We start from the raw sequence: 13,346 nt of genomic DNA on the forward strand, positions 1-13,346 counted from the left end.
TTGAGGAATAAAAAATAAATCTGAGATTTTGAGAATAAAGTCATAATATTACGTGAATAAATTCATAATACTACGTGAATAAAGCCAGCGGTTTACAAGAAAAAAAGTCGTAATATTATGAGAATAAAATCATAATATTATAAAGTAATTTTACGTGTTATTTTAGAGGGGAAATAGAGCAGTGTGCTGCCTGTGTGAAAATGAGGAACGTGGAGCATCTTGTGAAGTAATACTTTGGTATAGGTTTCACAAATAACAAAATACTTAATCTTTTGGCACATCAGCACCACATTATCATCAGTATCAGGACCTTGAAAAGATTGTGCAAGAAACTGCATTTATTCCGAAGAAAGAACCACATGGACCGAGGGGAATTTGCCTTTTTTGTGGAGTAGAAAATCACTGTTTTTCTCGTAAACCTATGACTTTATTCTCGTAATATTACAACTTTGTTTTTCTTGAAATAGTATGACTTTATTCTCATTAAATTACGACTTTTTTCTCGTAATATTATGACTTTATTCCCTAATACTACGTTGTAGGTTTCAATGTTCTCATCTAACTCGGCAAGAAAGTGAGTCCCTAAGTGTCAAACTATTCCTTTAAGTCAGGGAACTGATTCAGTCAGTGGCATACAGTAAGCTAACATAAGCCACCATAAGCTAGTGGACATACCAGTTTTATTGCTTATAAATTCAACATTTTAATTCTAGGAGGAACAGTGTGTTTTTTATTTTTTTTATTTTGTTTAAGTTGCACAGTTTCTTTAATGCCAGATTTGTACTAGTCTTCCTCTAAGGAAGTTCCTCATTTCTGACTGTAACATATGTCAAACATTAAAGCAGAATTACAGCAGAGAACTGTAGATACGGGTGGAGTGATATTTCTCAGTTAGACAGCCTTTCCTCTCAAGTGTGGCATGCGCTTCAGTATTATTCTTGCAACAGGAAGTACACCTTGTTCCCTCATTTCACCCATGCAAATATTTACAGTAACTGCTGGGGGGGTCAACAATGGGTGGGGCACCACCGAATGCTGGGGACTCCTTCCTTCCTCATTGTGTTTCGGGCCAAATAGACTGATAAATTGTGTGACGTTTCCTGTAGATACCCAGCGCACTTGCGACTTCAGTAGAATGGATGATTCATTACAAACTGCAGCTTCCCCCTGAGCAGAGTGCACTTTTAACTACGCATGGCACACATAATGCAGAGTTTCTCACTCCATCTCGGCATAAAATCACCGCCAACGTGCATTTATCCCTCTCTTTAAAGCCAAGTGTGCCCACCACCGACACCAGCAGAGATGGCAGGCGTGGCCTCCGCCTGCTCCACAATGAATCATGCGATGTGGAGCGAGACAGGAAGGAAGGAAGAGAAAAAGAACGAAAGCCATTAAAATTCTTGATGAGGAGCCTGGTGTTCTCCCTGCTCAATCTGTACACCTCCTGTCTCCAGGCAGGTTGGAGCCACCAGCACACCACGCTACACAGACAAGCTGCCACCCCTGGCACCGCCACACAACTTGGTGTGCCATCACAGCCGGCATGTTCCCAGAGCTTGTTTTTCATATTTGTGTGGCAACATGAGGGACTTCTGCATAGTTTATATTTAACCCATTTTTTATTGTCTTAAGCTTTGGATGTTGGCAGGGAGCTGTCGTCAAGGAAAATTGGGCTCCTAAATATCCTGTATCTTTCATCGGTGTGACGGTGGTCCCTCTGCAGACCACTCACCGAGCTAATTCACACATATCTCGCCGTATCGCAAGAAAGATCTCAGTTTTTTTGGTAGGTGTGTGGGTGAGGCACGTATTCTCTCTGGGCTGCATGTCTTTCAATCACGTGTTTACTCTCAGGATGACACATTTTCTCTTCTGTAGTTATATTGCTGCAGATGCGGGGCAAAGTACAGACAGTTATATGAGCAGTGAGAGCACATCTCTGCCGGTATCACCCTGCAGACAGGATGTGGGTGTGGAGGAGGTGGTTTCAGTTTGACTGATTTATCTCTTCAGTCACACCTTTTTCTTTTGGATTACCAAACCCAGGTGAAATTCTGCATGCAGAATAAACTCAGGTGTATACGGCGCGAACCTCAATCGTGCAGTTATTTCGACTGCATTGTCTGAGGGAAAGTATTGTGTGAGAGAGATGGAAGATGACGATGAGGGGGGTGGGTGGGTGGTGTTACCCGCTGCTGATTGGTGCACCCATAGACACACTCAAAAAGTGTAGAGAGCGTGGGAGGCTTTGTGGGCTGGAAAAGGGTCTATGCTCCACTGAGGTGTGTGGGCATCGCCGACTTTGAGACTCAGTGGAATTAATCCACAGAAAAAGAGGGAGAGATGTGGTCAGCAGCGGCGGCAGCAGCAGCAGTGGTCTTAATCACACAGAGGCCCGTGTGTGTGTGTGTGCGTGTGTGTGTACGTCCCTCTTCCTCCATGCCAAGCCCCAGAAGGCAGGCTGAAGGGCCATGTGATGCCACCCACTCTCGAGTGCAGTGCATGGCAGGGCTGGCGCTAGATCCTGCGGAGCGGGTGGGATGAGCTCAGATATTGGAGGCTGGCACTGGCTGAGAACAAGGCTTAGCTATGGGAGGTGGGAGGGTGGGGAGTTTGGCATTACCACTCACTGCAGCAGAGGCATCAAAGGCACCAACCTGCTTAAAACACAACGGCACGGTAAATACTGTCAGGTAGAGGGCCTCGCAATCTAGAATAGAGCAAAGAGGATATTCAATTCATATACCCGCGTTTTAATTGTACCCTCTTAATGTGACAACTGCTTACCATAAAAAAATCAATATTTATGAACTATTGTGTTGCATTAAGGCTTCTAATAGGCTCTTATTATGTGAAGAAGGAGACATCTGAAAGGGAAATTAAAAGGCCGAATTACCGTTTCCTGGTGTTTTTTTGCATGAGTCTTGGTTTTAAAACGAGTTGAGTGGATTTGACAACATGGAGGCTGTGTTGAGAGGATGAGAGGCCTGCCAAACGACTGCTGTATGCCTGATAGAGCTCTTTGTTGCTTTGAAAAGCAAAGGGAGGTCCCTCATGCAAATTCAAAAGAAATTCTGAGAAAAGGGGATCCAAGAACGAAGACAATACACTCTGTCTCATTCAGTGCTTGTTATGGAGGACGCAGGATTCGAGAGCTGTGGGATACATTGCTGGGAAAGAAAGGGCTCCTCGTGTGCCATTGTGTGACTAACATTAGAGATCACGTGGAGATGTAATTCATCTTAACAAGTCACTCCGTATTATTAGCAGCCGCAGTCCACAGACGTGACCTGAAGCATGGGGCAGCAGTTTGAAGGAGTGAGTCCAACCCACGGCGTTGTCTCTAGCAGCTCAGTCACGAGACTATACTCTCAGTCACAAGTATGCAGTTCATCCCACACATTACTGTACAGGCTGCTGCCCACTAAGCAACTTTCTCCTCACTCTCACTCCACCAACTCAGCCAGCTGCTTCTGTACAGACTGCGGATGAAAAGCACAGGCTAATTTTACCTCATAATCTTATTGAAAAAGATTTTTTAAAAGACCCTCATGAGGTGATGTGCATGTTTGAGTTCTGACAGACTACATAGATTGATTTGTTACTCTGTGTACACTTATAACCTATATTTACTGTACAGGTCATTGTTTCTCTTGTAACATTTGGTAATTAGCGCTGAACACAAGTACAGCTGAGGCAGATGGGAATGTAGTTTTGCATTATTTAGTCATAAACCAAAGTATTGGACAAATTAATATTTAGACTTAATTTTGGCACTATAGAGAAAAAGTTAAAGGCCCGCTAGCTGTACATTATCCCGCTTATTACACATCTACTTACTTAAGAAATCTATTATTTGACACAAAAATGGCCCGCCAGAGTCCGAGATCAGAGCTGCGCCCATAGCAACGGTCTGTTATTCATAGCAACAGTGCTATAAAGAAATGAAAGGCCGTAGAACGCTGTGATTGACCAATCAGAATTGAGTATTCAACAAAACCTCGTAATAAATAATGATAATCTGGCTGGAAGCCTTTGGTCACAGTTTTTAAAGTGCTTGAATGAAACCCTTGGAAGCTGATTTTTTTTTCTGCATTTGACGATTAAATTCATACTTACATATCTACACTGACAAATAATTATGATTAACCATCTCTTTGAATCGGAGTCATTTTATGTTTTAATATTTGTCTTGATATGTGACTTATGCTCACATGCAGCAAGCCCTCAACAGAACCATGGCAGTATTGGAGGACACTCTCACATGAATGCACTTGCAGATTTTCTGCTGCTTTTCGGAGGCCTGTTTCGCTGCTTGGCGTCGACCCTAATGCCAACGTAGGAGCATCTCTGGAGGAATAAGGCAGAGTCGGGAATGCTGCTGCTGTCAGTTCACTCCCAAGAATCTCAACTCTGTAACCTCAGACTGATTTTGGTGGAAACTTTCCTCTCATGCTGTTTTGTTTGACTCATTCTAAAGACGATTAATTACCTTTTTTCCATTACATAATGCAGTCTTTTAAATAACCAGGGAAAGTGTCCTATTCTAGAAATTCAAATAGCTTCTTAAAGGGGCACTCCACTGATTTTACAAATGAAGAGCAGTTCATGGGGAGTACTGCACGGTTGTATAATGTATCCTGAGGCTATGGAGAAATTGACCATGGTGACGTCATAGTGATGTCATCAGGGTTATCTTAGCTTCAGCTTGGAGACTTGATGTGTTTTCGTTACCTTAGAATGAGCTGTTTATATCGAGGGAGGGGGTCCTCTTCACGGAGACGGCTGCCATGTCTCTACAGTAGCCCAGAACGGACAAACCTAACGCTGGCTCTAGATAGGGCCATTCACGTTTTCACATTTTTGCGTTGGCCACCGTAGTTTCAGTTGGTTGCAATCTGCAACCTCACCGCTAGATCCTACACACTGCACCTTTAAAAGACCAGGCAGAAGGGTTTTATAATAGTAACTGTCAAGTTGCATCATGGGAATCGTAGGATCCGGTCTGTTTGGAGCTTGACCTACATTTGCAACAAAAAAGCAGGATATTTCAGTCTAATTCACTCAATTTTGACTAAGCTGTTTTTTTGCAAGTCCACCAACACTACGGAAGCGCAATGTTAAAATGCTGGAGGCTGGAGTTCCCCTTTAAGCGTGCACCAGTTATACTTTTCAGGAAAAAGTGGGACAGTTGATAATCATCCTGGTGTAAAACACCGTATTGATTAGTTTGGTTACACTAATACAGTCATTTCAACTGTCTGATTTTAGGCCTCACTAGCAAACAGAAAAGCAGATGAAAGCAAATACATAGCAAAAGAGTGTATTGTAGTGTGTGTGGATCAAAAGAAACCTAAACAACACGATCTCAATTTGAACACTGATTAAAAAATCCTCAGCTGAAAAATGAAATATATACAGTATATTCTCTGGATGATTACCTCCTTGAAGAAAAAACAAAAATGACGCAGACACACCATGTTTGTAACAATAAACTATTTTTTTTTTCATATTTACATCTGTACCTAATGTGCAAATTAATAATTTAAAGTAGTGTAAAACTCTTAAAGGAATACAAAATCATATCTTACAGTCCTAACATGGTGAGAGTCCATGAACTTGTCACATAGAAACAAAGAGGAGCAACACTGCAGTGTGTACAGGAGAGAGAGAGAGAGAGAGACAGAAGCGAACCCAGGGAGCAGTGGACATCCTTGGCCAGGACACACTTAGTTAAGGACAGCATGGTACATTATCCAAGCATCACCAGAACAAACAGCAACACAAACACTGCGTCTTTACAGTAGTCATGTCAAAATGAGCAGAAAGCACTTGGAGGCCCGGGTTTTTAACAAACCCACTGATTGGTTAAAGCACTGATGATCACAAAAGGCTTGAGGTGCTCTTAGCAGCAGGTGCTTCTTTTATCGGCCTTTAGATATGGAAGAAGAAGAACAGACAATCTCACACTGGACCGGTGACACATCTATACTGCAGGTCACCACATAGTGCTAATAGCATGATTGCACATCGTGTTGTTGTGTGTGTGTAGAGGGGAAGAGACACGTAATCACACTTCAGACAAATACGCATCGGCCTGCTCTCGCTACCCACAATTCTTCTCATCTAACACATTGACCGAATAGAGTAGCTAACAAGCGACTCGGAGAAACACACCATAAACACTGCATATTTGTGAAGCAATTCATCCTATGGTTGCACATTGTTCGGTGTTTGCCACAGAAAACATTTGAAAATTTGAATTTTTTTTTAAGGAAGCCAGTTTGGCAGTGCTTGTGGTCTTAAGGAGGTCGACTAAAAATGTGAAATGGTATTTTACACATTATTTTGAGTCCAATTCTGACACAGGAAACCCTTGCACCGCCGTAAGAACAAAGGTACACTTAACAAATGAGATACATTTTCATCCTAATCCAACATTACAATCTATAATGCTCACACACTTTTAATTCCTGTAGTTCAAATTGGTTTACAAAAAGCACACCGTGACAATCCTTTACAATTTACAAGACACAGTTAACCTACAGTAACTATATTATTGGTGCATAGACAAAATTGGGAGGGGGTGTAGCAAAAATCACCAATTTATTGCTTTAAAGTCTAATATTAATCTCCCGTTCAATTTCTTTTGATTGCAAAACAACTACAAATTTTTCCACAGAGAGTTTTGAAGAACCAAGCAGAGGTATTGCATTCAAACTGATTAAAAGAGCTAAAATGTTCCCTCCTGATGAAATCTTTTGTACTTTGAAAAATAAAGAACTTTCCCTCACATACAGAATCACAGAGATGACTTTTACTCTAAAACAAGTAAAAGACTAACTTCAATGAGACAGAAAAAAACAAACCAAAATAGCACAATTTCTGGCCAAAGCTGCTCACTGTTTCAAGTTCTGCTTCCCCCATCACGAAGTAATACTCTTTACTAACAAGGGAAGGGTGACAGGAATACAAGAGCATTCTTCAACAAAATAGGAAAATGTTTGCCATCATGTTATTCTAAATGCAGAGTGCAGATGGTGTCGTTCCCTCAGGTCTCCTGCGGCCTCGCTGACAAGTGGCTGAAGTGGCTGTGATGGCTATGCAGGCCTCTGCACTTTGCTCTCCCTCTCCCTGCGCTTCAGCTCCTCTCTGTAGCAGTAGGAGCAGTAGTTGTCTGTCTCGTGCCTGCCGTAGAAGGAGCAGTTCTCCCTCTTGCAGCGGCGCTGCTGAAAGCAGTACAAAGGGCTTCCAGAGCTCCGCCCTTTGGTTTTCTCTTGGTTGAGCCAGGTGTGAGACGAGTTGTCCTCATCTGCAAACTCCAGGCAGTCCTGAATGTCTCCCGCGTTGAATCCATTGGTGTAGGTGTGGGACTTGTGTTCGCCGGGCATGTTGTAGGACAGCGTCTCTATGGTGTTAACAGTGCGGACCCCTGACAGGCGAGCGGGGCTGTAACTCTGGGAAGAGAGTGTGCGGTTCTGCTGGGGGTAGGTGGCGCATGTCTTTAGGGTGCCCACCACGGGCTTATAGGGGTCATCTTGGAAGATGGAGGATTGCATGTTGACATCTTGTAAGTGGATCACGCTGTGCCGCTGGATGGGCGGTGTATGGCTGTAGTGGGCGGACACGGGAACGGGCCCAGGTCTCTTAGCACCAATACTGGGGGAGGAGTAAGGCGCAGGGGCTGAGGCTGGGTGGGAGACGTGGTGGGAGGCTGTTGGCGGGGTGAGAGGAGGGAGTGCGATGGAGACGAGAGGGACTGCAGGAGTGGGACTGTTCCTGCCCTGCATCTTGAGGCCCAGCGAGGGCTGGGGGTTATAGGTGTGGGTGTGGTGGGGCAGGACGGGAGAGCAGCTCTCCGGTGGCGAGCTGTCCGATCTCTCCCTCTGGAAGACACTCTCATGCTCTGGCTTCTTCAGGGCCACCTCAGTGGTGACTGGCGGCTTCTTCTCCGCCTCCTTCCTCTTCTGCTCCTGCTCCTGGCTGAAGCGCTCCTGGGCGTTGGTCAGATAGTAGCTGATCATCTCCTCGTGGAACTGGTGTCGATGGCTAGTGAGCAGGAGGCCTGCGAAAATGAACTTGCGCTCCCCCTGCATGGCAGCCCGCAGGATGTTGAGGCTGAGCTTGACATCGGTGCTGTATTTCCAGTTTTCCAGGGTCTTGTCTCTCCCTGCACTGTCCTGTCTCTCCGTGGGGGACGAGCTGGAGGGTCTGTCTCTGTCCGTAGGCGACGGACTAGTGGTCTTCTCAGAGGAAGTGGAGCTGGCAGACTGGCCCGACTCCTCCTTGTTTCCCTTGGTTGTCTTAGACTCCTTCTTCTTCGTCTTCTCCCCTCCGTTCTCCCCGCTACGACCTGAGCCAGAGTTAGATTTGTTCATTTTGCCGTGCACGAGGCCGCCCAGGCCTCCCATGTTCTTCTTCAGCTTGATCCCCAACGTTTTGCTGAAGCTACCTAGTTTGTTGGCTACAGAATCGGCCCGGCTCTTGTCTTTGTCCTTGCGCTGCTTGTCTTTGTCCTTCTCCTTGCTGGGCTTGCCGTTGTTGACGTTGGAGTTGCTGCCGACAGACTCGCGGTCAGAGTCCATGGACTCAGCTAGAGACTGGACATCCTCACCTGCAGAGGCTGTGGGAGACTCTGGCTGAGCCAAGGGAGCCTGCACAGAGATACACACAAACAAAATATAGTAATGAAGAAAACAGGGAAATTTCACAGGTACTCCCAATGTATTCCAGACAAATTCCCCCCCAAAAAATAACATGTTGTTGCCTGACTTTTGGTGATTAATAATCAGTACAAACACATGAGTGCATGATTGGATCATTGCTTTCTGACAGTTAAATAAAACTGATTGATTTGAACTATGTGGTTTCAAGAACATCTGGAACGGAGGAGTCTCTCTGGGGCTAAATTAACCGTGACGAAGCAGAAACACGTGTGAGAGAAAAAAGTTACCCTTGTTTCAGATGGAATTCGGATCCATGTTACATTCATGTAGTTGTGCAGTAGGTTGAGTTTGGCCTCCAGAGACAAGATGAGACTGTGGGAGAACATGGATACGCAATTAACAACAAGCAGTCGTATAACACAGTTGACATTTGACGAATGTTTTCTTACTAGAACCAAATGTCATATACATTATAGCATATTTATGGGTCTGAGTATGACATTTTTAAGACCTTAGTAAATCTAAAAACTCTATGAATGCCTGCAATGTATTATAATATAAAGAGGTGGTATTATGTAGTGGCTCGAGCATCCTCTCTCTGTATATCTGCATTAAAGGATAAGCTAACCCCCTGACTGGCAGGAATGTGAAACAGAAACCCTTACATAAACTCTTTGCTAAACTCAGAGAGGGTGTTGCTGCTTTAGTGAGGCCATTCCTGGGAAACCCTATGGATGACTGACGTGACTCACAATTTGTTCTCTCTCTGCTCACTCTTTGAAGTGACCTGAGCTCGGAGCACATAATCAGAGTTAAATCCCTCACATACAGCCTTGTGGGTAGACTAACAGAACTGCCTTGGCCTGCAGTTTTCACTCTCTCACCCTTAATCGCAGTCAGCGCCTCTGTGTGTACTTTGTTGATAAGCATCAACACCCTGTGATATACTATACAGGACTTACTTGGCTAGCTTGGTGTTATCATTGTCGTCCCTCCCCCACTCCCAGTCCCTGCCAGGGTCCACGGCAAAATGGAGCGCCAGCAGCTTGTGCTCCGAGTCGGTCAGGGGGATAACAGCTGGAAGAGATGAGATTATCAGAAGGGTTAGTTTGGTCTAGCTTTACCACCGGATAGTACGTCGCACGCCACCCGTTCTCTCGTGGTGTCAGAGCTGAAATGACACCATAATGACACACTAGAATAATGCCACTTTAATTATCCCAGATGCCTGTCAGTGTGGGGTAAAGTATACTGCGGGTGCATTCTATCTGACATCCATTTTTTAGGCAGAGAAGTGACCGTGACCAGTGAGTGTCACTCACGTGGACTCATGCAGACAGAGAAGGGCCTCTTAGACTCACAGACTGGTCCCTATCCTGGTTCTCTGAGCTACTGTACTGGCCTGTCTAGTCAAGTGTAACCATTCATATGTACCTTTTCCAAATGAAAGGAAAATATGGTTTATTACAGCATGGGTTGTAGCTGTTCTGGGGTTTCCAATTATATCATATGATACAGAAAGCTCCAAAAACAGCTACTAAATGGACCTTGTGGTGAGACTGTTTTGTTTCCAAGGTTTTGTTTTGTTTTCAATCCCAACTTTTGAACCAGCATGGATGAGACGCCCTTAAAAGTTGCGTCTGAAATTCCATACTAACATGCTATTGAGTACACTAAAACAGTAGTATGAAACCAAAAGTACGCAAATTGCATACTATTTCCAGTGAAATATTACAGTATGCAACACTGGACACTACGACGGCCTAAATATCACGTTCATAACGGACGTTGACGGACAGCTCTGTAACATCAATAACGCTTTAATTTAACTGTAAGTATAACACATGAGGTTGGCACGAGTTACCATGGTTACACGTCTCTAACCGGTAAGGAGGCTCTCAGGAAGTGACGACGTAATATACAGCTCAGTGCGTCCGAAAGGATACATACTACTGTTTATTCACACAAAAGTATGTTGAACGACAGTACACATGTTGAGTATGTAAATGGTAAATGGACTTGCATTTATAAAGCGCTTTTCTAGTCTTCTGACCATTCAAAGCACTTTACACTACATGTCAGCATTCACCCAATCACACACTGATGGCAGAGGTTGCCATGCAAGGTGCCAACTTTGCCCATTAGGATCTAATCTAAATACTCATTCAATTATACAGCCATTTGGGGTTAAGTGTCTTGCTCAAGGACACATCGACATGTGACCGGAGAAGCCGGAGATCGAACCACCGACCTTCCGATTGGTGGACGACCTGCTCTACCCTCTGAGCCACAGCTGTGTGTATGCCATTTCAGACGAATCCAAAGTCCTCAGGAAAATTGGAAATTTGAACATCTGCATTTCCATGACAACTCCATCCATTAAGGAAGATCATGCGATACAATTGAAAACTAAAGAACGGCTACTAAAGTGACCTTTTGGTGAGACTGTTTTGACAAGTCAAGGTCTCCCAAAGTCAAGAATTAATTATTAATTCTCAAATTGGGTCTTATTTTCAAGGCCATCTTTACTATCAGCAATAATAACACTTCACTCTCCAGAGATAATACTGAGATCTGGGAACACACAAAGTCCAAATGAGCATTGAAACAATACGACAGGTTGTAAACAAGCAAGCAGATTATCTAAACCACTTCATTTGGAGGTAAATCCAAAGTGAGAACACTTTAAATGTTAATAATAATCCCTTAAATTACCGAAAAACTGTGCGTGCACAACTATGGGAAGTATGTTAGGTCAAAGTTGAAGTAGGGAAGTCAGTCTGTAATCTGTGATAAATGTTTACAACTGAGAGCTCGGGTCATAATGTAACCGTTTGTCTTTGTCTTCTCTTCCACATAAGTTTGGCTAAGCTGGGTGTATCCCAGACCTCTGCAGTTACTTCAGTGTTATCATTGCCAGTAGGAGTGATGGCCAACACTACGGAAATAGGACCCAGGTTGTGACAAACTGGAACCATCCCTCAGCTAATACTAGAGGAAATGGTAGTCTGAACTTGAGACTGCTGCTTGGATTTACATTGAGCCAAGAAGCTCTACAGTTGGTCGGGGCTGTGCAGGATGATTTAGTTTAGCAATAGAGTGCAATCATACACAGGAATAAAAGAGAAAAGGTGAATTAATTCCATTCATACCGCGCTGATATGATCAGCTACAAGCAGGAGGAGCTTTTCAACATTAATCACTGGACACAAGCACATAAAACACACACCCACCCGGGCTTCCTCTCGTGGGAGGCGTGCTTTACAGTATGTGCACAGTGTTCATGTGTGAGTGCATGGCTGCCTTTCAGAGTGCGAAGGAGGACTAGCTAGACCCCACCGGCCCACATGACAGCTCTCCTCGGGCTGCCTAGCGTGGGGGCCGTTGTCCACATGACAGCAGAGAGAGGCAGGCTGTTCAGGCCGAGGACATTCCAGCCTTCGCTGTCAGCCCCAGATGGAAGATACAGTCTCCTCCCTGCCTCATCAATTCTTCCACTGCCAATGGGCTGCAGGCTTCATAGGAGACACTGACACCAGCAGCAACGGCCCATCCCGTGTCCCTGATGAAACTGCAGGTCAAAAACTCACTCTTTCCCCCGTCGTGTTGCTCTCTGAGTGCCTTTACGTAGGTGAGAAGTGCACTATTAATCATGATAAGTGTCAAAATAGTGGTGGCACATGCATAGTGATGATGCCGTGACTTCTTGAAACAGAATTAGTGCGGGCCACGCCCGTGCTAGCACATTTGCGAACATGATCACTTATTTGAATCTGACACCATTAAGTCGCTAAGCAAACACATTCCATCAGCTGAGTAAATACAGCACTAATATAGGCTTGTCCAGTGATGAAATGTCAAGGTTGCCTTTGCGTCATACTTGTAAATTGCAATGCATTTTACACCATCTACCTAAAAAAAAAAGAAAGAAACATGACTCATGGCTGTAGCCACAGAGACAAACAGTAATGAGAGCTGTGGCATGGCAGCACTGAGGAGCTGGGAGGAAAAGAGAGTCTTTAAGAAGGGTCTTTCCAAGAACACTCTCGCCCAGAAAAATTCAGTCATAATCACAAACACACACAGACAGAGAGAAGGCAGTGGACCAGCTCCCACTCAGTTCCCATTCGGGTCATGCAGCAGGCAGCGGAGGTCTGCGAGGTGGCGTCCTGGCTCCCACGATGCAGCTGTCCTCCTTTTCTCGCCATTCCAGAGTGCTGTGTGTGCTGTTGTTCCCCGCTTGGGCCCAGTCCAGATTCAGAGGCTCAACACTGCCAATTGAGCTCTGGGGGACTAAAGTGTGCTGTAATGTATTTACTATCCCTGTTGGCAGCCTTGTTTTGTTGTCCTTGAATGACCGATTCCCACAGAGTATGGATAGATGACATCATCGCCCTGCGCGGTATGCAAGCTGTGTACTCAGCAACATAACTGCTGCTGCTGGCCTTGCTCAGTTTGCATCTTTGATTCGGGGGTGGGGGGATACAGACGGGGAGAAGGGGGAGGAAACGTGGGTGTAACCTGTGAGGAAACAGCTGTTGGAAACGAGGTAGATAACCTTTCTAAGCATGTATTCACATGATTTGATTGGACATAAATATCTTTGTCTTTTTATAGTCTTTAGTATATCATGCCTTGTGTCATGAGAGCAGAAAGAGAGAGGATCCTCTCTGCTCG

The 13,346-nt window shown here is 44.6% G+C and overlaps 1 protein-coding gene across 4 annotated transcripts in view; it reads right to left on the reverse strand.

Annotated features, from left to right (window-relative positions):
• Positions 1-5,484: 5,484 nt before the first annotated feature.
• The window catches only part of otud7a (OTU deubiquitinase 7A), a 42,609-nt gene continuing 34,747 nt past the window's right edge, over positions 5,485-13,346 (reverse strand). For all 4 annotated transcript variants that reach the window (XM_074632904.1, XM_074632905.1, XM_074632907.1 and 1 more), the window contains 3 exons: positions 9,632-9,746; positions 8,957-9,041; positions 5,485-8,657 (listed from right to left, as the gene is read on the reverse strand). In XM_074632904.1, the coding sequence (XP_074489005.1) occupies positions 7,104-8,657; positions 8,957-9,041; positions 9,632-9,746 (1,754 nt within the window). In that variant the 3' untranslated portion in view covers positions 5,485-7,103. The remainder of the gene's footprint in view (positions 8,658-8,956; positions 9,042-9,631; positions 9,747-13,346) is intronic.

The sequence above is a fragment of the Sebastes fasciatus genome, chromosome 4 (genome assembly GCF_043250625.1).
Source record: "Sebastes fasciatus isolate fSebFas1 chromosome 4, fSebFas1.pri, whole genome shotgun sequence".
Lineage (NCBI taxonomy): Eukaryota > Metazoa > Chordata > Actinopteri > Perciformes > Sebastidae > Sebastes > Sebastes fasciatus.